General features: G+C 36.4%; 4 protein-coding genes across 4 annotated transcripts; all 4 read right to left on the bottom strand.

The window, feature by feature from the left end:
- Positions 1-1,836: 1,836 nt before the first annotated feature.
- LOC146307372 (sialic acid-binding Ig-like lectin 10) lies at positions 1,837-4,016 on the bottom strand. Its single transcript, XM_084747199.1, has 6 exons — positions 3,874-4,016; positions 3,552-3,627; positions 2,917-3,300; positions 2,492-2,803; positions 2,111-2,377; positions 1,837-1,946 (listed from the first exon to the last, which is right to left on the bottom strand). The coding sequence occupies exons 2-6, from the start codon at positions 3,625-3,627 to the stop codon at positions 1,855-1,857; spliced, it is 1,131 nt and encodes a 376-aa protein (XP_084603325.1). The 5' UTR covers positions 3,874-4,016; the 3' UTR covers positions 1,837-1,854.
- Positions 4,017-6,559: 2,543 nt separating this feature from the next.
- On the bottom strand, positions 6,560-12,107 carry LOC146307373 (sialic acid-binding Ig-like lectin 14). Its single transcript, XM_084747010.1, has 8 exons — positions 11,611-12,107; positions 9,981-10,056; positions 9,394-9,777; positions 8,974-9,285; positions 8,599-8,859; positions 8,408-8,480; positions 7,522-7,579; positions 6,560-7,245 (listed from the first exon to the last, which is right to left on the bottom strand). The coding sequence occupies exons 1-8, from the start codon at positions 11,716-11,718 to the stop codon at positions 7,042-7,044; spliced, it is 1,476 nt and encodes a 491-aa protein (XP_084603136.1). The 5' UTR covers positions 11,719-12,107; the 3' UTR covers positions 6,560-7,041.
- Positions 12,108-13,327: 1,220 nt separating this feature from the next.
- Positions 13,328-16,933, bottom strand: LOC146307374 (cell adhesion molecule 3-like). Its single transcript, XM_084710392.1, has 6 exons — positions 16,906-16,933; positions 16,716-16,808; positions 15,836-16,138; positions 15,452-15,721; positions 14,300-14,387; positions 13,328-13,967 (listed from the first exon to the last, which is right to left on the bottom strand). Exons 1-6 carry the CDS (start codon positions 16,931-16,933, stop codon positions 13,898-13,900), a joined length of 852 nt encoding a protein of 283 aa, XP_084566518.1. The 3' UTR covers positions 13,328-13,897.
- Positions 16,934-18,974: 2,041 nt separating this feature from the next.
- Positions 18,975-23,623, bottom strand: LOC146307375 (myelin-associated glycoprotein-like). The gene is made up of 8 exons (XM_084747011.1): positions 23,478-23,623; positions 23,221-23,296; positions 22,538-22,921; positions 21,428-21,739; positions 20,914-21,183; positions 20,403-20,493; positions 20,211-20,247; positions 18,975-19,128 (listed from the first exon to the last, which is right to left on the bottom strand). Exons 1-8 carry the CDS (start codon positions 23,529-23,531, stop codon positions 19,060-19,062), a joined length of 1,293 nt encoding a protein of 430 aa, XP_084603137.1. The 5' UTR covers positions 23,532-23,623; the 3' UTR covers positions 18,975-19,059.
- Between the last annotated feature and the right edge of the window lie 1,663 nt (positions 23,624-25,286).

A 25,286-nucleotide genomic window follows, 5' to 3' on the forward strand; every position in this document is an offset into this window, starting at 1 on the left:
AACTCCATAAATTAGTAGTGGTTAAGTTGAAGTCTCATTTTTATTCCCTTTCTGAGCTAAAATAATAATAAAGTGAAAATTAAAAAGACAGAAAGACAGAAAGAAAGAAAGAAAGAAAGAAAGAAAGAAAGAAAGAAAGAAAGAAAGAAAGAAAAAGAAAAAGAAAAACTAATAAAGAAAACAAATTAAAGGAGGATGTCTCTAAAAAGGAGTCTGAAATGCAGCTGCTGAGATTTTGTGTTTTCAGCAGTGTGGTCACATCAGCACACAGTACAGATGAAGACTGTAGCTTAAAACCACAAGATGGAGACATTACAACAGAGAACAAACTGTCAGCTTCACAACTTAATTACAGCAACACAAGTAAGTCCATTTTGTTCAGTGAAACATAAATGAGGGATTATTCACAACATCACAACAGGAACATATAAAAAGACAGACTTTCTCAGCTACTTTAACAAATGACTGATGATATAATACAAATTGGCCTGTTTTCTTTTTCTTTATCAATAATCTGACAGTGACTTTATGCTGGTTATTATGTTGATACATGCAGCCTTTCCTTTGTATATCAGATGATTTTAACACAAACTACAGTTTCTAAAAGGACCGAGACACCGACACAATGGTGAAACAATCTGTTCATGAGACATAAGACTGGCTTGTTTGTTGTGACCAGTGATGAATTTATGTGTGAGGAGTTGTGAACAGAAGCTGTTCAATGTGTCTGCACAGCTGCTGGTGTGTGAATCACTCATGACTTCAAGTACAAAAAGACACTGAGCTGTAAACTCACTGCTAATCAGAGCTCACACAGAGACTCAGAGACAGAAGTTCATATTTTATTAAAGTCATTCCTGCAGAACAGAGAAACTTCTTCAGTTCAAAACAACACTGATTGATTTATATTAATAATCTGCAAACTATGACAAATCACATCTTCAGAAACAGATGAAAATTTCTCATTGAAGTTTTTATATTTATATGTATTTATATTTACAGAACAGAATTTACAGATTACATCTATTAGTTTTATAAAATTGAACTAAATACACAAAGTAACCAGAGGAAAAATGTCTCATCTCATTCATTCGTCCTTATTTCTCTTTTGGAAATAAACATTTTTAGATAAACAGAAAACACCATCGAGCCAAAGACAAAGAATTATGATAAAAATGCCATGAATCAGCTCAGTCTTACACAAACTGATTATGAAGCTGCAGTAAATTATATTTGTATCATCTTCAAACATCTTCTTTTAACATCAGTGATGTTTGCACTCCATCCTTTGTTCATCTTACAAAACTTCTGCAAAGTCATTTAATATTTAAGAATTAGATGAATAAGAAAAAGAGAAATATTCTATTTATGTTGAACACGACGTCGTCCTCTTCTCCTTCATGATGCTTGAATCTCAATCACTCTGTTGACCATGTCTGGTTCATCTGAGTCCTGTGGACATGAAACAACACAGAGAGACACAGAGAGACACAGAGAGACACAGAGACACAGAGACACAGAGACACAGAGAGAGTGATGTTTGTGCTCTGCAGTGACTTTAAGGCAGCTGAAAGAGAAATGCCAGCAGCACCTTGAGCTTGTCTTGGTAAATCAAAGCCTGATATAAAGTGAGATTATGTCTCCTGAATGAAATGAAGACAGTTTATTGTTGACAGAATAATGTCCCTGTCCTCCTCTAGTGGCTTACCTTCACTGGTTTGTTGCAGCATCTTGATTGAAACCAACTGAAAGAAAAGGAGATGAAGTGAATAAACATGAATAAAAATTAAATATGAACTCTAAACATTTAATTTAAAACAATTAGCTGTAAATGATCATATAGAAAAGTTTGTCTCACCACTCAAAGATGATGATTGTACTGTAGAGCATTATGATTCCCAGGATCTTCACTGTAACGAAGACAACAACCTCAAACTGTGGATCATCTGTAACAAGACAGCATGGTCACCTTCTCCTTCATGGAAAATGTTACATCCTGAACTTTAATTTCTTCTGTTATTCTAAAATGTTAATCTGATGTCCTGATGAAAGTTGTACATCATAAACCACAACTTTAAATTAAGCAGATTCAGTACAGTTCTACATTTACCTGCAATATTCAAATTAATCTGTGACGTCTGACTACCAAGATCATTTGTGGCCACACAGTAATAATCTCCTCCATCTGTCACTTTGGTCACATTAAAGCTGTAAGTCTGTCCTTCAGCTACAGTCATGAGTCCATCTTTGCTGTTCTTGAACCAGGTGAAGTGGCTGACTGGAGGCTTGGCTCTGCTGGAGCAGGTCAGCTTCACCCAGCTACCTGCTGACACCAAACCTGATGGACTGATGGACACTGAGGTGTCTTTAGGAGCATCTGAGGAAAATGTGACAGAGATGTGAGATATGAGAGGAACATCAGAGGCTGAATAAGATCCTTTATTTTTATCATGTGCTGACAGGATCCAATAAGAAACTCTGGTTGTCTCACATGAAACACTGAGAGTCTTTGTCTCCTCTGCTGTCTTGACATCTTGTCCTTCATTCACAGGATATGTGGCAGAACAGGTGATGTTGTATCCATCATGTTGGTCTGACAGAGTGATGGTCTCCTGGATTTTAGTTGTAAAGGTTCCATCTGTGTTTTCCTCTATTTTGTTGTGAGAGTCTTGTTGTAGATTCCAGGTGAGTTTAGGAGGGGAGTGTGGACAGGGAGTGAAAGCTGAGCAGGTTATAGTGACAGACTCCTTCTCCTTCAGATCAGCTTCACCTGAGATCTCAATACTGGGGCTCCAAGCAGAATCTGTGGTTTAGAAACAGACTTACAATCAGCTTTATTGTCCAAAATTGTGTCTGATTCTCGTTTTTAATCTACTGCAACATTACAGAATGTAAGAAACCAAAAAAGTCTCTTACCTTTAACTGATATTTGAAGAGGATCACAATAAGCTATTGCCATGAATGGTCTGTTCTCAATTCTGAAGTAGTATTTGTCTGTATAACTTGTGATTAAACTGGAAAATAAAGTGCTGCAGTTTTTCTCTCTCAGGTTTCCAGTAATATTCATTGGATAAATGTTAACTGTTTTACTACTGTTGAAAATCACATTGTTTGGATTTTTGCCAAATCTAGGATCATTTTTAATCCACACTCCAAAGGTTTCTCTTCTGTTGTCAAAATCTTGTTCTGGTTCAGCACTAAAGTTACATGGGATTTGTAAACAAGATCCACTCAGTGCTTCAATCTTCTTTGGTGCAGTAATGAAGAGGGCTGTTCTCTGAGAACAATCAGCCAAAACACCTGAAAACCAGATTAATGATTAACATCATGTGGAGCGAAATCTATGTGAAGAAAGAAAATTAATGATATACCAAACTTCAATTCAGGTGCAGCACATTAGGTACTTTTCCTTCAACGTCAGTATAAAATATTTGACTTTTCAGTCAGAACATGAACATTTGGAAACAGTAACTCTATCTGCTCTGTTCTTTCTGTTTAGTTTCCAAACTGTAAATGATTAATGTCTCCAAATAAAAGTGAGTGAAGCTCACCTGAAACAAAGAAGACACTCAGTAACATGTTGACTGTCACCATCTTCACACACAGGACTGCAACCACACTCATCATCTGGATTTGAAAAAAAAAACAATAAAAACATCTGTTAAACAAATCATTCATGTTCTTTTAAATCAACCTCAAATCACACATTCAGACCAGGAACTTGTCATGTACAACCTGATGTTACTGTGTTATAAGTGCTGATGAATAATATCTGCAGAGTTACACTGAAAACAGTTGAAATATAAAATTTGCTAAACCAAATAAAATATATCAATAAATCAAACATATAAAATCAGAATCATTTGATCTTACCAAACAAGCCTGCAGGTAAAACACAGAAACAATCAGTTTTAAAATCAGGCAGTTTGTGAATTTCAGCAGAGCTGCAACAGAACCAGTAACAGACTTCTCTGCTCAGATGTTGTGATGAAAAAGCAAACAGGGTTTTTGTTTCAAGCTACGTGTCACACAACTAAAATACTGCAGAAATAAGAGAAGTCTTCATCCTTCCTGTCCACACCCTCTGAGTGAGGAAGTCATCTTTTGTTGCAACTTCAGCTCAGCAGAATGCAAATGATTAAGTTAATCTCAAAGGTTATTTTTCATTATATTATATTATATTATATTATATTATATTATATTATATTATATTATATTATATTATATTATATTATATTATATTATATTATATTAGATTAGATTAAAAATCTAAATCAGAAATAATATGTGAAAAAGGTGAGCGCTGTGTGAGGGATTATTTCTCACTTTTTATTGACGTTAGCAAATAAATAGATTGAAAGTTTTCCATTCAAAGAAGAGTCAATATTTCTAAAAGACGATTCTGGACCACCTGATGAAGACATGTTGTTGCAGAGCTGTGTGGCTGCAGTCAGTTGGGCGTCCCAGCAAACCAACTTCCCCTGTTTACTTCTAGATTTTTTTCATCACTTTGTTCACACCTTTTATTCAGTTTACATCACTTCTTTTTTGTCCTCTCACTTTGGTTTATCAGCCACACACAGATTCAGTTCTACTTTTAAAAAGTCATCTTAGAAAAAACTTCTCCAACTACAGACTCACAGATATGTTCCACTGTTCTGTTCTTGTTTCCTTGTAGAACTGAGGAGGATATCTAATGTCACACCAGAATGGCTCAATCTTTTCTTGTGTTAAAAACTAAAGATGAGACAAAGACTATTTCATACATGAAAGTATCACAGAGGTTTTGCCGACTTGTGTCTTTATCATTGCTGCTCTAAAATACTGACAATATAAATGTTTTGTTCACTTGAAATGCTTTTAATTAAACATCATCGACACGTGTACACATAACTGACTACAACAAGTCTTCATCCTTCCTGCTCACACCATGTATGACTCATTTTGTCTGTAGTATAGTATAAAGACTGTACATCATATATATTACAATAGTGACAGTTTTTAAAAATCCTTACTGTATTGTAAGGAGAACGGCTCAGCTCACACTGAGACTCAGAGACAGAAGTTCATCTTTTTGAGATGTGAGATATGAGAGGAACAAAACGATCCAATTATTTCTACAAAGCATAAAACACTCTCTACACAACCTCAGTTTATTGCATTTAAAGTGACTAACAGTCTGCAAATAGCAAATCATGGACGGGACGTGGGTCACTACTTTGTGGTAATACAACTCTCTGGGTCAAATAAGAAGTAAATAGTTTTGTTTCACAAAAAAAAAAGAAAAAAAAAAAAACACATCAGAAGGAGAGACAAGCGAGGATCCTTTCTTCTGTGGTTTTAAAGTGACCATGGTTTGATTTATGAATTTGAGCTGAAGTGCAAAAATGCAATTCAACAAACCACCTTTCCTGGTTTGCTACTTTAATTAAAACCATGTTGACTTCCTCCTGTTTGATTAAAGACCACAGAACATGTTCACTGGGTCTTTATAATGTACAAATACAAGAAGTTCTCTCCTTTACTGCTAATATCCTGTGGGTATGTTTATTCACATAACTCACATGTCTGTATGATTTTTACATGTGGATAAATCATAATAATGATAATAATCACTAAGGATATTCAAGCAAATAAATAATCACATGTAACTTGCACAATGTGGGGAAATGTTTTATTCACTCCAAATGGTTTTATTTGTATATTACACCTTTATAATTAAATTACTGACATAACAAGTCATTGTGTGTACATGTTCTATATGAACACATGTACACTAACACAAATGGAGCAATAAGCTCTAAACTACTTTCTTTAGTCATACTAATTAAGATCTTTTATTTAAATATAAAGGAACACCAGCAGACAACATTAATGAAGTTCTCAGCTTTATTTTAAAAAATCATCCTGATGCCTATCTAGTTTTATTTAATATATATGTATATATATATGTATATATATATACATATATGTATATGTATATATATATATATATATATATATATATATATATATATATATATATATATATATATATATATATATATATATATATATATATATATATATATATATATATATATGTACATATATATATATATATATATTATCATTGCCTTCTGTTTTTATTTATGGTTTACACAATGTTCCAACTTTTTTGTATTTTTTTTTTTTTTTTTGGAGCTGAACTGGTAGTTCAGATCCTTAAAGTGACTCTTCATGCAAAACAGTGCAACCTGGTGGTCAAATTTTGTGTAACTAGTTACCAACAATCTAATGTCAAATAAAATAAGGTGTGAGAAGACTGACAAACTGTGAATACAAGAGAAGAAGGCCGTACAACTTATAACCAAGAAGGATTAGTATGTCTTATGTTAGACAAGTATTATGAAGAAAGAACTTCAAGAATTAGACTCATATAAATGAGTAGTGAGATGAGGCTTGATTGTTTTAAATTAAAGATATCTGGCTTGTATGACAGTGTGAGTGTCTGCAGGAGGCAAAATCAGTGTGTTGATATAAGAGAAATTAATCCCAGAAACAAAAGAAAAGACAGACAGCACTTTGCGTATTTATTACACGGTAAAGGAATACAGTGTCGATACATCTATTAAATACTGTTTATACGGTTACTATTACAATACAATGAATGAATATGTTCAAATCCCAGAACATCTGCAATTCAAAAATATTCTTGCATGAAAATGCACTTCTCTGTTAATCTGCATGTAGAAATGCTTCTGGTTTCATTTACACTTGTTTAGAGCTTTGGGACTTTTATTGGTATCAATATCACATAACAACAGCTGTGTGAGGTCAGCACACACATACGAACATGCTGAGAAATGAAAAAGCTGCAGATCGCGGATGTTTTGAGATTCCCTCCACTGAATTGTAGCAATGAAAATAGCATTTGCCTGTCCATGTTCCAGTGTCTTTTTCTATGTACTAGATAAAATAAAAATAGCATATTAATAAAAAATAAATGTGCATTGAGTACCATTCAATGTGATCTGTGTCCCTCACCAAACAAAACAACTCTCATTTTTTCTTCACTGGAGCGTAAAGATCGTCAAGGCCGTCAGCAGTCTGCGTTACACTGCTCGCTGCCTTGGACACATTGACCTCTGCATACAGCGTGTCCTGCTGCTGTCCACTGTCCTGCACAGACTTCAGTTCAGGTCTCTGCTTGCAGAAGTCGATCTCTCCATAATGGATGTTTTCTTCGTCTTCATCTGTTTGATTCTGCAAAAACATGAAATGTTGTGAGTGTCTGGATGTGGACTTCTCATCTGGATTTTAAGTTCTGATCCATCTGTTGCAGGGCTCAGCAACAAAAATATCTTACATGGCGTCAAAAAAGAGCTCAAACGTTAATTGTGCACTTTTATGTCGGATGTGCAGGCTTCGATCTTCAACCACAGTGAGTTGCCAACAAGATATTTTGTCACATTTATTGTGGTTGCAGATGCAAAACATTCAAAGTTCAATGCTATACAGAAAAGTTTTACATTTTCCCACCTGATTCTGTTGTTGAATTGAATTTGTTGACTTCAGCCGCCTCCAGCGTATGAAAACGCTGCAAAAGGACCCATTAATGAGAAATCTGGATTAGTATACATGAATTGAACGTATGCAATGTGCTCTTTGTGGCGTGGGTGCAGAGATGTTAAGGTCAAATGACGATCATGAATGTAGCTGTAGCTGAAACTTCAAGGGATAGTTTGGATTATTTGATGTAGGGTTGTATGAGGCACTCATCCATAGTCAGTGTATCACCTGCAGTAGATGGAGGTCAGCATGCTTCCAGTTTGGTGAAGCAGAGAGGAGCACCAGCACAGAAGCTAAGCAGTAAATTGCTCTGGACGGGTCATCAACAAATGGTATTTTAGCCACTTAAGAAAGGTCCAACTAAAAAAACCTTTGCTGTCAGGTGACCTTTCCTGACCTTTTCTGATGCAAAACTGCCATTATACAAACCAAATATTGCTCTCTCCATAGGCAATATAGTATAATTTTACCTCGTGGAAGGAGTTGCTGGTCTGCCGCTGCCTTGATTGACTATTTTGTTTGTATTATTGCATGACTTTAATGTTTTAAGGATAGGTTTGATTCACCAGTCACACTATAACACAAAACAGTTACAGGCGGCGGTAGACCAGCAACTATTGTTCTGAAAGGAGTTGGTAAAGGCTGTCTGATGGCACATTAAAGTGGTGAAAATACAAATACAATGTACACTTAGATTAGTGCTGATTTTTTTTTTTTAGGTGGACCTTTTTTAAGTGACTAAAATACCTTCTGTTGCGGATAAGTATCTTATATAACCCCACCTCAAACAATTTTAACTATCCCTTTAAGTCCAAGCAACTGAGTCACATTGACTATTTTAAGTTGGGACACTTACTAAACACAGACAACCAGGACAACGAGCATGATGATCCCAATGATTCCTCCAAGAATGGCCGTCCTTTGTGGTTCTACTCATAGAAACAAACCAAATATAAGTGACTAAAAGAACGTGTAATAAAACTGATGCAGCCATTGCATAATTTTACTTTTCAAAGATCAAAGTGAGTGGAGTGGTGCGGTATTTACCTGCATTATTAAGAACTATTGGTGATGATGTCTGACTACCAAGTTCATTTGTGGCCACACAGTAATAATCTCCTCCATCTGTGAGATTAAAGCTGTAAGTCTGTCCTTCAGCTACAGTCATGGGTCCATCTTTGCTGTTCTTGAACCAGGTGAAGTGGCTGACTGGAGGCTTGGCTCTGCTGGAGCAGGTCAGGTTCACCCAGCTACCTGCTGACACCAAACCTGATGGACTGATGGACACTGAGGTGTCTTTAGGAGCATCTGAGGAAAATGTGACAGAGATGTGAGATATGAGAGGAACATCAGAGGCTGAATAAGATCCTTTATTTTTATCATGTGCTGACAGGATCCAATAAGAAACTCTAGTTGTCTCACATGAAACACTGAGAGTCTTTGTCTCCTCTGCTGTCTTGACATCTTGTCCTTCATTCACAGGATATCTGGCAGAACAGGTGATGTTGTATCCATCATGTTGGTCTGACAGAGTGATGGTCTCCTGGATTTTAGTTGTAAAGGTTCCATTTGTGTTTTCCTCTATTTTGTTGTGAGAGTCTTGTTGTAGATTCCAGGTGAGTTTAGGAGGGGAGTGTGGACAGGGAGTGAAAGCTGAGCAGGTTATAGTGACAGACTCCTTCTCCTTCAGATCAGCTTCACCTGAGATCTCAATACTGGGGCTCCAAGGAGAATCTGTGGATTAGAAGCAGACTTACAATCAGCTTTATTGGCCACAGTTGTCTTGTTTTTAATCTGCTGAGGCATTACAGACTGTTAAAAAACAAAACAAAAGTCTCTTACCTTTAACTGTTATTTGAAGAGGATCACAAATAGCTGTTGCCAGGTATGGTCTGTTCTCAATTCTGAAGTAGTATGTGTCTGTATAATTTGTGATTAAACTGGAAAATAAAGTGCTGCAGTTTTTCTCTCTCAGGTTTCCAGTAATATTCATTGGATAAATGTTAACCGTTTCACTGCTGTTGAAAATCACATTGTCTGGATTGCTGCCAAAACTGTGGTCATTTTTAATCCACACTCCAAAGGTTTCTCTACTGCTGTTAAACTCTTGTTCTGATTTAGCTCTAAAGTTACATGGGATTTGTAAACAAGATCCACTCAGTGCTTCAATCTTCTTTGGTGCAGTAATGAAGAGGGCTGAATCCTGAGGACAATCAGCCAAAACACCTGAAAACCAGATTAATGATTAACATCACGTGCAGTAAAATATGTGTAAAGAGAAAGTTCATGGAAAACAACAACAACCATTGCAGTATAAGCCATCAGGATGTAAACAGTTGCTAAATTAACTACCTGCATTTTTCTTCCTGCTTTGATTCTAAACTAAGTCAGTCTGTGAATAAAACTAAATAAAAGTGAGTGAAGCTCACCTGAAACAAAGAAGACACTCAGTAACATGTTGACTGTCACCATCTTCACACACAGGACTGCAACCACACTCATCATCTGGATTTGAAAACACAAAAATTAAGTTCCATTTTAAGTAGTAGTCAAGTAATATCTTAAGACGTGCAATTTCAAATTTTAAATATTTACACTTCTTTTTCTTCTCTAAACTGTGATTACTGTTGTCACAACTGTTTCATGGGACATCAAAACTCTATTGCACGTGTGCAAAAGGTGGTAAATCACTCACAGCAATCCACTGATGCTTCAAACCCTTATTACTGTGTGTGTGGCACTGGTCAAAATGTTTAGATGTTTGTTCACCATGGCAGTCAACCCTGGAAATACTTCTTATGTAGAAATCTGTACAATCAGTTTATTTGTTTAGCAATATGTTGCATGCAGGGGTGTGGTGGTAAATATGAAGGTGAGTAAAATGTAGTTTACAGATCTTTTTTCTCCTCATTGATTGATAAAGTAGGCTCATTCTACTGTAACATATATTTATGTAATGAATATGCATGTCTGACAGATTTTTCACATTTCACTGAGAACGAACTCATCAGTTTTGATCAGAAACAGACAGCTGTACTTTTGGAAATGTGTCAAAATGAATGAATGAATGAACGAGAAATTCAAATCTGGCATGCATAACAAAGCAGTTGTTGAGAGAGAGGAGAAAACTGAGAAGAAACTGTAAAGTAAATTCTACATATAATACACAGTGGTAAATTTGTGGTATTTCCCATGATGGAAATTGCAGATGAAACAAACTCTCATTTATCACATCTTAGTTCTGCAAAGCCAAACCCCATCAAATAAAATATTAAATGATGTTTTGGTTGAGTTCATGAAGAGCAATAAAATAATATGTAGTGTATGTCTTGGCAAAAAATGCTAAAAAGTAAAACCAATAAAAGAAAATCTTGTCTTACCACACACACCTACATCAAAGACAGCCGCAATGCAGTGATGATTTTAAAGTGGAAAGTGTTTTGAAATTGAGCAGAAGTGCAGCACATCATGTAACCAACTTCCCTTTTCAGCTGATGTAATTAAAACTCCGTCCACTTCCCGTGTTACAAGACTTCAGAGTAACTCCATTGTTTTTTTGTTTGTTTGTTTGTTTGTTTTTTGTCATTCGCCTGTTTAAAAGGTCACCATGAATTCTGCTTTAAGAAAAATACAAATTTTACTGAATATATCTGAACATATAGTGTGTAATAAAGATTTATTAGGTGCTGGTCATTAAAGAGGCTCAACTGCTGACAGTGGAAACTAGAGTGACAAGGTGTGTCATTTATCTTTTAATTTTCTGTGTTTCTGACATCAGTCTCCCACAATAAGATATCTTACAAAGTTCAAGTTCATTTGTCACATACATTAAAAGTACAATGTGCAATTACTTCAACGAAATTTTGCCCTGTCTCTTGCTCAGCCCTTAAAGGGATATTTCACCCAAAAATTCAGTCATTATGTATTCACTCTCATGCTGAGGATTTAGTTTTTAGTCCATAAAACTCTGCTGGGGTTTCACACGAAAAAAAAAGCATTGCAGAATCTCCCAAACTTTAAAAAGAGAATAGTGACAACAGATTCAAAAACTTTACTCACGTCAGCCTCTGTCACTTGATATGTTATCTCACCAAGTGAATCCTTGAATGGGAAGGAAGCAGTGGTGTTAGTGAGACCTGGTTTTGTAGGCTTGTTATGTGTCGCCATTAGTCGACGCCATCTTGTGCACCACTACCATAACTGGTTTTGCATTTTGACATTGTGAAGTCGGTAAAATCAGTGTATTATTAGCAGAGGAAGTGGTGCATTAATTTAAGCCCAGATAAAAAAAAAAAACCCACACAAGCCTCAAGTTCACATTGAAAATAATTTCAGTCTGCTGTACATAAATAATAATAAAGTTTCACAGACAAGAATGTCATTATACCCAACCACATAACATAGTTGCTTAGTCATCTTAGTCAGCACCCCATCTTTAAAGTCACACCAGGAAATGCATTGTACAACAAGTTTCCTGTCTTGCAAGCGATGACAAACAACATCTGCAGTACTACACTTTAAAATGACATTTAATGGAAAATGAATAAAGCAACATTTCAACATTTTCAACAATTTTAATTATTACATCTAAAATTCCACTTGGCTTATGTTGTAGAGGAGATGGTAGTAACGCTTTTTGTTTGAGCATCAATAACTTAGTGGTTGTTCGAGTTAGATCTCTTAAACTTTGATATATAGTGCTCACATTTGTCTACTACAAATAAACCTCTGTTGGACATCTACCACACAATCACAGATTATGTGAGTTAATGTTAAACACAAAGAGTTCTGTTGTGATAGTCTATCCCACTACCGGTGTGAGATGTGACACCAGCTGAACTGTATTCCTGAATGTACATGGGTCACATGAGGGTTCAGTCACTACCACAGTTGTGGCAGCTGCACAGTAGATGGCTGCCCCCAGGGCGCAGGCTTTATGGGACCTCAGCTGAAAATGTACGCACTTGATCCACACTTTATTTTCACTTCTTTACTCTGCCATCAGACAGCCTTTTCTGACAGGAAACCAGAATAATTTGGACCAAATTTCTCTCTCTTCTAACCAGCTGAACTCTATACACAAAATCAGCTGTTTTACATTGTAGAATACAGTATTTCCTAACCTACGCCACCTCTACCTGTTACTTGGTTTGTGCTAGTGTTTGACTATGGTGTATCCAAGTTATCATCTTAAAACACTAGAGTCACACAACACAAACTAAAAGACCAAGACAGTGGCAGCACTTCCCCTGTTCTTACTGATATCGCATTACTGATATATTTCACATGAACTTTAGACGGAAAAGCTCCCAAAATACACACAAATTCTCAGAAACATATTGCAGGACAGGAAGAAGAAGGAGGCAGCATGAACTCAACCACATTATGTCATGCAAATATTCTACTGTTTTACTCATAAGAATGTCACAAGTTGTTTGAACAGTATTTATCATTTTGTCTAGTTCGTTATCATGAATGAAAACGCAAATCGACATTTGATATATAAGTATGATGCATGTTATCAGCAAATCAGCTTTGTGTAGTGAATCAGAATCAGCTTTGTGGTCCATGTGTGTGTACACAGACAAGGAATTTGACTCCAGTTTTACATTGCTCTCAATGTATTCACACACAGCTCCAAGAACAATTTACAGGGGGAAAATGGGGGGATTTTGAGATTTACAAAAACCACATGTACTGATAAAAAAACACAGAAAATGTCACTTTTGAAATACGAGAACAGTTTCTTTAAAAAAAATGAGATTTGTACATATATATATATATATGAAAAAAGATAAATCCATACATTCATTTTTTTTTCACTTGCGCATAGATAGGCTCTGGGTCATCAGCAGTCTTTGTTAAGTTGTTTGCTGTGTTGGACACTTTGACCTGTGCGTACAGAGTATCCTGCTGCTGTCCACTGTCCTTCACGGACGCAGAGGATGGTTCAGGTTTCTGCTTGGAGAAGTCGATTTCTCCATAATGGACTTCTTCCTTTTCTGTCACTGTTGTTAAGTTCTGTGAAAAATGGACAAAACAAGAAACATTATGAAGAGCTGAAATTGACCTCATATCTCTCAGTCAGCTCACTCAGCTTCTGATCAGCAGAATAATTTGCCTTTTTTTGGACACAGCAATGAAAAATCTCGTTACTGTGCCAAAAATAATTAGAAAACAAAAACTGTATGTGAAGTGAAGTGGCGATGTGGGCTGTTAAGAGCAGGTTTCAACACATTTCCTGTGTTTTTCCATATTTACTCACTAATGAGGAACCTGTTCTGTGACGTCTAGATCCTGAGTGCAGTCAGTATGAACAGTTAAAAACATATTCACAGCACACAATTCAGTACTTTATATTTAAGTAGTTTCCCACCTGTGTTTGCTGTAAAGTTGGACGTTTTGATCTCAACCACCTGCAAAACATAAAAGAGCAGTGACCTTAATTCTTTGTGTGGTAAAAACAATAACATTAATAATCATAGAGCTTTTCTGTATCACGTTTCTATATGCCAGTTACAGAGAACTTTAAACACAATTTTAAAACCATTAATGACATTAGATTGACATTATATATTTGATTAGTCAAAACATAATAATCAACAGTATCTAATGCACACCTGAGCTGTAAAAGGCCTCATTTTAAACAAATAAATTAACAATAACACATTAAAATAAGAAGAAAATAAGTAAAGAAAGATGATTTGGGTGGATAAATCTCAATATAAAATTGATTTGAGATATTCACCAAATAGTAGCAACCACACAGATGAGTGCAATGATCCCAATGAGCCCTCCAATAACCGCACCCCATGGGCTACCAGGCTGTTTTGCACCTAAACAAGAAAAAAAAACATATAAGTGACTATAAATTAAAAAGACTCATGGCTTACACACAGTTTTCTTTTTTCATTTTTTTTTGCCAATGCATTGTACTAGGTGCAAAAATGTCATGCGTGACTTATGTTGGCAGACTTGTGGAATTAATATTACACTGCTCAATAATAATTTTAAAAAACAAACAAACCTGAAAATCAGTGTCAGCAGATATTGTGCAAAGTTAATTATGGAAAATCTTTTGTCTCCTCACTTCATTTCTACTAACTTGTCTCTCATTCACAAATCTCTCCTATCAGCAAAACTTTTCTCTGTAAATATTGTTTCCAACTTTCAAATGACTGTTGAGTCTCATTCCCATGTCATCAAATGGTGACATTTTGGGTTGGATTGATTGTTGGTGTCTGAGCCAGAGTCCTGTCACCCACACAGCTCTGTGCCAGAACCAACCCATTGCTCACAGTTATCTCCGAGTCAAATCAGGATGCGCCCGGAACTGATAATATAACTCCTGTGACCCCACCCGCACCGATGATTAAACACACTCTCGTGTCACTCACTTCTATCAACTCGATTGTCGCACCACCTGTGTTCCTGCACCTGTCATTGTGTTTCCTCAGCGACAATGTACCTAGCTTGTGGCTATCAGTAGAAAATACTTTTTGGCACTTTTTAAAAGCAGCAGACCCACTGACAGCGTTATTGACACAGTCTCTGATCACACCAGATTTCTTCCAAACAACTTGGCCTTGGACCCTATGACTAAAAAAATACTAATGCTCTGCCAGGATGTAATACATTTTTACCCATGCCCAGGTCTGTACTGTTACAGACTGTTATATACTGTTAATAAATATATATATTTTTACCCGTTACATAACTTTTTGTGGGTTATGTACCCAACATGGTGTGGGCCTCTAGTCTGAGCCACCAACCCAAAATGTCTTTTTACAGTAACTGATGACCTGTGAATGAGAGTCAACAATCAACTATCTTTCTCCAGAATCACTTACTCCACCTTTAAGTGCTCCCGTTTCACTACCTGAAGCAGTTCCATGCTTACCTTCGATATTCAGATGAATCACTGTCGATGTCTGATTACCAAAATCATTTGTGGCCACACAGTAATAATCTCCTCCATCTGTCACTTTGGTCACATTAAAGCTGTAAGTCTGTCCTTCAGCTACAGTCATGAGTCCATCTTTGCTGTTCTTGAACCAGGTGAAGCGGCTGACTGGAGGCTTGGCTCTGCTGGAGCAGGTCAGCTTCACCCAGCTACCTGCTGACACCAAACCTGATGGACTGATGGACACTGAGGTGTTTTCAGGAGCATCTGAGGAAAATGTGACAGAGATGTGAGATATGAGAGGAACATCAGAGGCTGAATAAGATCCTTTATTTTTATCATGTGCTGACAGGATCCAATAAGAAACTCTAGTTGTCTCACATGAAACACTGAGAGTCTTTGTCTCCTCTGCTGTCCTGACATCGTGTCCTTCATTCACAGGATATGTGGCAGAACAGGTGATGTTGTATCCATCATGTTGGTCTGACAGAGTGATGGTCTCCTGGATTTTAGTTGTAAAGGTTCCATCTGTGTTTTCCTCTATTTTGTTGTGAGAGTCTTGTTGTAGATTCCAGGTGAGTTTAGGAGGGGAGTGTGGACAGGGAGTGAAAGCTGAGCAGGTTATAGTGACAGACTCCTCCTTCAGACATCCTGAGATCTCAATACTGGGGCTCTGAGGAGAATCTGTGGATTGAGATAAAGCACATCTTTTTCTAAAGAATACTTTACAGTTTGTACCAGTGATTATGGCTGCAATGCAAATCCAGTCAATCTCATCATGGGACATTAAAAGCCTTTTGTCCCCTGCTGATGAAAAATGTGAAGGAGCAACACAAGGTCACCACATGACACTTCCCTTTTTTCAACCCTGTTCACATGAACATTTAATGCTTTCAACAGCTATTCAAAAATTGATATGTTTGCTGGGTAATGTAACATTAACTGACTAATAAAAACAAAAGTCTCTTACCTTTAACTGTTACTTGAAGAGGATCACAAGAAGCTGTTGCTATGAATGGTCTGTTCTCAATTCTGAAGTAGTATGTGTCTGTATAACTTGTGGTTAAAGTGGAAAATAAAGTGCTGCAGTTTTTCTCTCTCAGGTTTCCAGCAATATTCACTGGATAGATGTTAACTGTTTTACTACTGTTGAAAATCACATTGTTTGGATTGTGGCCAAATCTGGAATCATTTTTAATCCACACTCCAAAGATTTCTCTTCTCTTGTCAAACTCTTGTTCTAATTTAACACTAAAGTTACATGGGATTTGTAAACAAGATCCACTCAGTGCTTCAATCTTCTTTGGTGCAGTAATGAAGAGGTCTGCTGGCTTTGGACAGTCAGCCAAAACACCTGAAAACCAGACGCATGATTAACAAATCATGGAAAAATCTGCTCCCCCTGCTTTGTTTTTAAATTCAGATTGTAAAATATGTAAGTAACGTCTCACCTGAAACAAAGAGGACACACAATATCATGCTGGCTGTCACCATTTTCACTCCCTGGATCTGCAAACACAATAAATCCTTTACTTTTCAGTTGTATTTATCACATCACTTATAAAGCATTGACAAAGAATTCATGCATTTTTGAAACACTTCCCTATTTCAGACTTACAGCGGAAACTTTCCCTGTACAACAACAGTGCACTGTTTTTTCATCAGTCATGATTAGCTGTTCTCCGAAATCACTTAAAGAGACAGTTCATCCCAAAATCAAAAAGACTTATTTTTCCTCTTACACAGGTATCCAACTAGATAGCTTTGGCATGAATGGCTGAGTTTTGAAGGTATTGGCTGTAGAGATGGCTGCTGTCTCTCAAATATAATGGACCTCACACCGGATTGTATGGAAAAGAAATAAACTTGAAAAAACTCAACAGCAATGTCTCTTCTCTTCTTCTACTTTTCTTTGTACAGATGAATATATCTACTACAACTATTTTATTTTCTACTCAAAAGAAAGAAATTCCTACATGAAACTGCTCACAACAAGGTCTGTGGATTAACTTGAGTAACTGGATCATGGGTTTTGGAAAGAGACATTATTGTTGAGTTTTCCAGATGTATTGTTTGGCATTTTGAGCCACAAACCGAGTCCCATTGCGAACGCAGACATCTCAAACTTGGAAACTCACACCAAAACAATCTAGATGGATAAACAGCACTGCAGGAATGAGAAAAAATATGTATTTTTGATTCTGAAGTGAAATAACCCTTTAGAATACAAAAAAAACCCAACAACAAATGAAGAATGTATCTGTCAGTGCAGTACATGAAGAAAAACAAATTAAAGTTTTAGTTTAGGAAGCTAAGAAATAAAAGCAGTAAAATATTTGCTTACCAAACGAGCCCAGAGGTAATAAAAATAAAAAAAAAACTTGAGTGTTGATATTCTAGAGTGAAATGAGGCAACAAACCACCTAACCCTTGTTTGGTTGAAAGGTTTTAAGATGTCACTTGACCCCCGTCCCCCATGACTACATCCTGCAGAAACACAGGCAATTTGTTCCTACTGCTCACATCCTGTGCGAAAGGAAGTTATTACGACATTTTAAAATCTTTGTGTTTCAAATGACTCAACATTGGAATTTTATTTTTAGCTCATGCCAGCCTTCATACGGATATTAAATATCTGTCAATTACAATGACAATGATTTTGCCGACTTCTGTGCCGTAAATTTCTGATTATGTCAGCAGTCTTCTATACTATGTGTATACATGTAAACACAAGTGACACTCTGCTGTTTGATAAGCTTTTTTTTTTTTTTCATTTGACACACTTAACATAGATCCATTTAAGATTAACGACATGGCCTAAACATCTTTTTGATACCTTAAAGGGACAGTTCACCCCCAAACTTAAAAATATATATATTTATATAAATATATATATATATTCATCCTAGTCTAGTTAGTCGAGACAATCCACAGATCTCGTTGTGAGCAGTTTCATATATGAACTTCTTTTCTTTGTACAGTAGAATCTACCTGAACTACTTTATTTTCTACGCAAAAGAAAGTAGCTCCTACATGAAACCGCTCACAACAAGGTCTGTGGATTATCTTGAGTAACGAGGTCATGATTTTTGGAAAGAGACACTAGTGTTTAATTTTTTTGTTTGAGTATATTTTCATGCTTTGACCACCGCAAGCCGAGTGCTAGTTTATCCCACTATATTAGACATTATGTTAAACCGAGGGCAGATATCTACAAAACTCTGCAGCTCACTCAAAAACAATCTGGATGAACAAATAGCACTGCAGGCCGGGGGATTTAATATGTATTTTTAATTTTATGGTGAACTTCACCTTCATGAGCAAAAGAAAAAGTCAGATTCCATAAATCACATCAACATGAGGTAAATTATTAAAGATGATGTTTTCAGCTTTGTGTGATACTTAAACAAAGAAACAGAGAAAAAAACATCATATAAAAATATTATTTAACAAGTTTAGGGTCATGATTATAGAAATTAGTATCATTTATAGTATTTACTAGCCTGAAGAAAATGCACACTAACAAGTAGGAAAAAATACAAAGAAAATAATACAGAGGAAACAATATACAGTATGTTGTGCCATTTATAGTGAACGTGACATCTTCATCCTCTGGTTGGGATTCCTGATGACAACTCAGTCATTTGGTTGATGTAGTCTGGTTCTACTGTATTCTGTGGAGATGAAACAGTAGAAAGTGGTCTTAGTGCTCTCGAAGTGCTGGAAGAGTTTTTGTCACTGTAAAGCTCAAAGAGGCTTTTACAAAACAGTTGCACATGTCGTTTGTGTTACTGCTGTGTCAGTGCCACAGGGCCTCACAACACCCACATTACAGGACAGCAAGTGGAGCAACCAACTGCCAAACTCAAAATTTACACACACACACACACACACACACACACACACACACACACACACACACACACACACACACACACACACACACACACACCATTATCATCTTTACAAGGTGACAACAGCATATTGAGCTGCCCCCAAGTGGTTAACATATTAATGCAAGTTAAAGCTGTTTGCATTAAAGGGAAAAGTACATCTTAGCCTTTCTTACTGTCAGGTCTGCATATACTCCAGGTTATAGCAATTTGTTTATAAAATGCAAAAATGTGAAATTGTTATTTATCTTATTGGTGTTGGCCATGGGAAGCGGATAATAATTGATTGTTGTATCAGCTGAAAAAGATCCAGATCGTATTTGTTTTTTGTTTTTGTTTTTTTCCATTCCCTAAAACTATCTTCCTCTCAAAATCAATAGTGGATATTCTCCATTTACTTTATTCAGCTCTGATTTACCTGGAAAAAGTTAGACTACTTGTCCTTCCTCTAATGTGTTGTACAGACCTTTTTCACGGCGGCCATATTGATATGAAAAAGAAGGATAAAGTGACTGAGCAGCCTGACTCTGTCTGACCTGAGTGGAAAAGAACCTTATCTGGCACCCCCTGTGTTTCCACTGCTATTTCACATCAATATGGCTGCTGTGAAGAAGGTCTCTTGCATTGTGGTCTGGCTTTTGTTGGTGGAGACGCTGGCTTTTTAACATGACTGGCTTTGACAATTATTATAATATGTTTGCTGAACATCGAACTCTAAAGGGATCTACAAACACACTTTTGCTAACTGATTCTTAAAGAGTTAAATTAGGAGCTATTTTAAGATGGATCATTTCTTCCTCCTGAAACTTGCAGATAGTTAAAGTGACCTATAGTTATATACATTTCCCCACGCGGCAGCTTACCTTCATTGGTTTGGTGGAGCGTGTAGATCTAAACCAGCTGAAAGAAAAAGATGATGGAATAGTTTTGTTTTTTTGTTTTTTTTTTACCTCATGTTGCAATGATACTGATTTGTCTCATAGAGCCAAACTGTGTTTAAAGTTAGACCAATTTATTTGCAGCTGCAAATGGCCAAATGGAAAAGTTTGTCTCACCACTCAAAGATGACAAACACACTGATGAGCATCATGATTCCAAGGATCTTCACAATAACGTGGACGCCAACAAGTTCAGACTGTTGATCACCTGTAACACAACAGCAGGTCACCTTATACAATGTTGTTGCTCTAAAACACTGGTCATCAACACGGGGTCTTTTTTGGTGAACTGTTTGCATCATTGAGACATATTGGCCAATTAGTTGTATAATCATTCCAAGTATACAGTCTTGTGAGCCACAGTGGATCATTTTGGAACTTTGTGACTCTCCACCTCAGAAACCACAGGTGAAAGTGCAGAGGGTGAAGCTAATGCAGCTAATATTAGCCATGCTACAACTTTTGTTGACTTAGCAGGATAAACAAGAGAAGACCCAAAAATATTCAATGCAGTTTATGTAATAAGGGGTCCCTACTCTGTCTCTCTATCAGCTAAGGGCTTCATGGCCTGAAAAAACACTGAAGACTCCTGATCTAAAACATCACAAACCAGAATTCCTGCAGTTACCTTGAAATATCAGCTGACATCTTGTTGACAGCTGAATGCCCACGTCATTTTCACATCCACAAAAGAACTGTCTGCCTCGATCGCTGTCGGTCACATTAAAGGCATAAACCTGCGTCTTCACTCTGAGCAGTTCCAGTCTGTCATCACTGATCATGAACCAGACAAAATAGGCAGGAGGAGGGTTTCCCCTGCAGGAGCAAGTCAGGTTCACCACGCTGCCAGCTGACACTGGATCAGAGGGACTGACAACCAAAGTGTCCCTGGGAGAGTCTGGAAGATTTTGGAATATGAAAAGATTTGTGAAGTGAGGAACAGAAGAATATTTCAGGCTAAAATAAGATCCTTTGAAATGACTCAATAACCAAGGAAACCATTATTTATAAACCATAATGCGCTCTTGAAAGATGGGCTATATTTAGAAATGTTTTCTCTGCAACTGAAGCATGTCAGCGTCATAAAATTTCACTGATAACCTGCCACCATCTTCATAAAGGAAACTTAAATGAAGCCTCACATGAAACACTGAGAGTCTTTGTCTCCTCTGCTGTCTTGACATCTTGTCCTTCATTCACAGGATATGTGGCAGAACAGGTGATGTTGTATCCATCATGTTGGTCTGACAGAGTGATGGTCTCCTGGATTTTAGTTGTAAAGGTTCCATCTGTGTTTTCCTCTATTTTGTTGTGAGAGTCTTGTTGTAGATTCCAGGTGAGTTTAGGAGGGGAGTGTGGACAGGGAGTGAAAGCTGAGCAGGTTATAGTGACAGACTCCTCCTCCTTCAGATCAGCTTCACCTGAGATCTCAATTCTGGGCCTCGGAGGAGAATCTGTGGATTCAGGATCAGTTGGGACAACAAAACCAATCACACTGTTTATAATACTACAGCAGATAGCATCATAATTTAGATTTGGGTCAGTGACTTTCTTGTTGTCATATGACCAGCTTTTTGATTGTCTCTAGGCTGTTGGAAGGACTGCTATGAAATTTAGTACAAATATTGGCACCATTATCAGATCCAGTTTTTAATTTGTTGATTACTTTGGTTCATAACCTTTAAAACAAATGACATTCCCATCAACCTCAGCTGTGGCCTACTTTGTTAAATAGCTGATCTAAGCAAGAGGCTAAAGCAAAATGATAAACATGGTAAACATTATACCTGCTAAATATTAGTATGGCAGTGGCTGGGCTGCACCAACAACAATTAATTTTTAAACCTGATTAAATCATGGCTTTACTTTAAATAATGATGCAAAACTTTAAAAATTGAGAAAAAATAGATTGAAACTCCAATTTAAAATGTAATCCAGTATTACTTTTAAACAAGTTTTAACTTTTAGAATAGCTAGTAAACAATACAACATTCATACAACATTTTAGACAGCTAACAAACAGTATAATGTTTTGTAATTTTTTAGCTAACTGGCAAATCTAACATTTTTTAAATAAATACTAGGTCCTGACAGCATGCTAATTTATTTTTAATGTATTTATTTATTTCAATTTGGATGGGCAAACATATTCATATTGATTAAACTTTGTTTAAGTTTTGTTGGTGGAGCCCAGTTTTAGTCTTGTCATTCTAAACAATTATTAAAGAGAAAAAGAAATAAAACTCTCTTACCTTTAACTGTTATTTGAAGAGGGTCACAAAATGCCGTTGCTCTGAATTTCTTTTTCTCAACTCTAAAGAAGTATTTGTCTGTGTAATTTGTGATTAAACTGGAAAACACTGTGGTACAATTTTTCTGACCCATGTTTCCAATAATATTCATTGGATAGACGTTAACTGTCTCACTGCTGTTGAAAATCACATTGTTTGGATACATGACAAGTCTGGTGTCACTTTTAATCCACACTCCAAAGAAATCGCTTGTGCTGTTGAATTTATGTTCTGATTTAGTTCTGAAGTTACATGGGATTTGTAAACAAGATCCACTCAGTGCTTCAATCTTCTTTGGTGCAGTAATGAAGAGGGCTGTTCTCTGAGAACAATCAGCCAAAACACCTGAAAACCAAAGTCATGATTAACACTTGTGATTAATGTAATGTGTAAGAGCTTAATGAAGAGGAAGACACAATATTTAAGCAGTAAAATTCTGCATCTGACCTTTTTTTACTGTACATTTTTTTTTAATGATTCAGATTTTATTGGTTTACAACAAGCTGATAACAACCATCCTTTAAGCCCCCATTAGCCAGACCCCATACTGACCACACTCATCTATACAGGCAGAAAACACAGATCAGGAAATTCATGTAAACTTAGGGAAAAGGTATAAGTTGTAAATAATTCAAGTAGCTCACCTGAAACAAAGAAGACAATCAGTAACATGTTGGCTGTCACCAGATTCACAGACAAGGCTGCAATGACACTCATCATCTAGAATTATAAACACAACAGTGCAGTTACTTTTCCAGTGTTCTTGGTCATGTTATTTATGTGGATTTTACTAAGAAAGCAACTTCCCTAACTAAAATTCACGTGTACATCCTCTACAACCAGACATTCCTATGTTTTAAGCAGTGATTAACAAATGCATAGTTTAACATATACTAACTACCTGAAAGCCTGAAAAGTGAAATCTTTCAGAACATCTTCTATCAATGCAGATCATAGGTCAAATAACATGATTCCTAAAAAGGTAAAGGCTTTAAAGGGTAAGAAGTAAAAACAGTAAAAGCCCCAAAATTCTTGCCTTACCAAACAAGCCTACAGCAAAAAGGGGAAGCGATTGTCAAATGACAGTGATGCAATATCAGGAAATTTATGCAACACACCAACAAACCAACTACCCTGTTGAGGAATTGTAATACAAAAACAAGCTGTGACCATAAAGCCCAGTTGGTTTCACTGTATAGCACCTGAAACTGAACAGATGTACCACTGATGGTACACAAGGTCAGTAAATGTTAAAAACAAAAAAAAAGAAAGAAAAGAAATTAATTTAAAGATATATATTACTATCAAAATGATGCAAAAAACTTTTTTGTGCACCAAAGAGCTCAATATTTGACACGTGGTGTAAAAAGTTTAAATCTGACACTTTGAATCTGAGCCAACTCAACAACAGGAAGCTGTAGAGCTGAAGACCAGAAACTCCTGTGTTCTGCAGAAAATTAAAGTAGTGAGGAGGTTCTAAATATAACATGCACTAAATATGATGGTGGTCCTTGTTTTTTTGTTGTCTAAAACACATTTTGCTGCGGCCCCCGTCTACAGCAGTTATTGCTTAGCTTCTGTGTTGGAATTCCTGAGGGAGATGTCAATCAAATCTGCCAAAGTCTTGAGAAACAGTCTAAACAGCAACATGTTGTTTTTGTTTTTTTTAAACTAGGTTTTCTATCACTATGAACAGTTATTTACTCTCAGACTTTTGTGGATGCTCAGTGAGAAGCTAAACTTTGATATCTCATTGACATTTTTACTATTTGAAGCCATGTTTTTTTAAGATTTAAGAACATTTTAGAACTTAAAAATGAGTTCTTCTAACTTGAAATGATGAGTTGAATAACTGTACCGTGCTGTGAGTTCAATCAACTCATTAAATTAAGGTGAGAAACATGAATTAAAACTCTCCCGGGACCCTTCTTATTTTTATATTTTGGGGGGTTTATGTCTTTAATTGATAGGACAGTGGAAGGGAAACATGTAGCCAAAGGCCACAGGTGGGAATCAAACCCACTGCAGAGTGCCATTCAGTCTGATCATATTCGAGAGAAGGCAGACAAAACTTGCTACACGAGTATTGAAAAATAAATGGTCAAAGATCATTACAGAAGAAATGTGTTATCTTCCATCTTTAAGATCTTGCATTTTTGAGTTTGACTTGAATGTGACACGCTTACATTCTTTGTCTGAAGGTGTGATTCCCAATTCTTCAGTCATCACTGGCTTTACTATTAAAGCCTCAAAAAAATACATTGACAACTCACCTGATAAAACTAAGACCGTCAACATCATGTTCTGTTTTATCACTTCTCAGATGAATTTGATTGAGACTTTGTAAGCACAGACAGACAATTTGAAACTGGCACTTTGAAGAAACTTGGCAGTTTTAAATTAATATAAATTATTTCAACAGTGAGATAAAACATGTTTCTTAACTGCAGCAGCATCATTTATGAGTGAGTTACTTTACATTAACAATAAAGGTGACTACAAGTCATTTAACACTGATTTGTGTTTATAGACAATACATATAACTTTCCATTTAAAATGATGCTACTAACATTTCAAGTGATAAAATGTTACTTACCAATAAATGAAAATTGTCTCAGAGAGCTGCAGATAGACAGTCACTACAAGTCCAACTAACTTCTCCTTGAACTTAAAAGTTCCCATCACTTAGTCAATCACAGATAAAAGATTT

Source organism: Lutjanus erythropterus, chromosome 21, assembly GCF_056507025.1.
Source record: "Lutjanus erythropterus isolate fLutEry1 chromosome 21, fLutEry1.hap2, whole genome shotgun sequence".
NCBI classification, from domain to species: Eukaryota; Metazoa; Chordata; class Actinopteri; order Lutjaniformes; family Lutjanidae; genus Lutjanus; species Lutjanus erythropterus.

Coding starts and splice junctions, on each gene's coding strand:
- LOC146307372 (XM_084747199.1), bottom strand. CDS start 3,627: ATGATGAGTGTGGTTGCAGTCCTGTGTGTGAAGATGGTGACAGTCAAC. Junction 2,378..2,491: donor AAAGACTCTCAGTGTTTCAT/GTGAGACAACCA, acceptor CATTTTCCTCAG/ATGCTCCTAAAGACACCTCA. Junction 1,947..2,110: donor GATTAATTTGAATATTGCAG/GTAAATGTAGAA, acceptor GTCTTGTTACAG/ATGATCCACAGTTTGAGGTT.
- LOC146307373 (XM_084747010.1), bottom strand. CDS start 11,718: ATGGCGACACATAACAAGCCTACAAAACCAGGTCTCACTAACACCACT. Junction 10,057..11,610: donor ATCAAGTGACAGAGGCTGAC/GTGAGTAAAGTT, acceptor TTTCAAATCCAG/ATGATGAGTGTGGTTGCAGT. Junction 8,860..8,973: donor AAAGACTCTCAGTGTTTCAT/GTGAGACAACTA, acceptor CATTTTCCTCAG/ATGCTCCTAAAGACACCTCA.
- LOC146307374 (XM_084710392.1), bottom strand. CDS start 16,933: ATGATATTGTGTGTCCTCTTTGTTTCAG. Junction 16,139..16,715: donor ATCTTGTTTACAAATCCCAT/GTAACTTTAGTG, acceptor CTCAATCCACAG/ATTCTCCTCAGAGCCCCAGT. Junction 15,722..15,835: donor AAAGACTCTCAGTGTTTCAT/GTGAGACAACTA, acceptor CATTTTCCTCAG/ATGCTCCTGAAAACACCTCA.
- LOC146307375 (XM_084747011.1), bottom strand. CDS start 23,531: ATGATCTGCATTGATAGAAGATGTTCTGAAAGATTTCACTTTTCAGGC. Junction 21,740..22,537: donor TCTTCAAATAACAGTTAAAG/GTAAGAGAGTTT, acceptor CTGAATCCACAG/ATTCTCCTCCGAGGCCCAGA. Junction 21,184..21,427: donor AAAGACTCTCAGTGTTTCAT/GTGAGGCTTCAT, acceptor AAAATCTTCCAG/ACTCTCCCAGGGACACTTTG.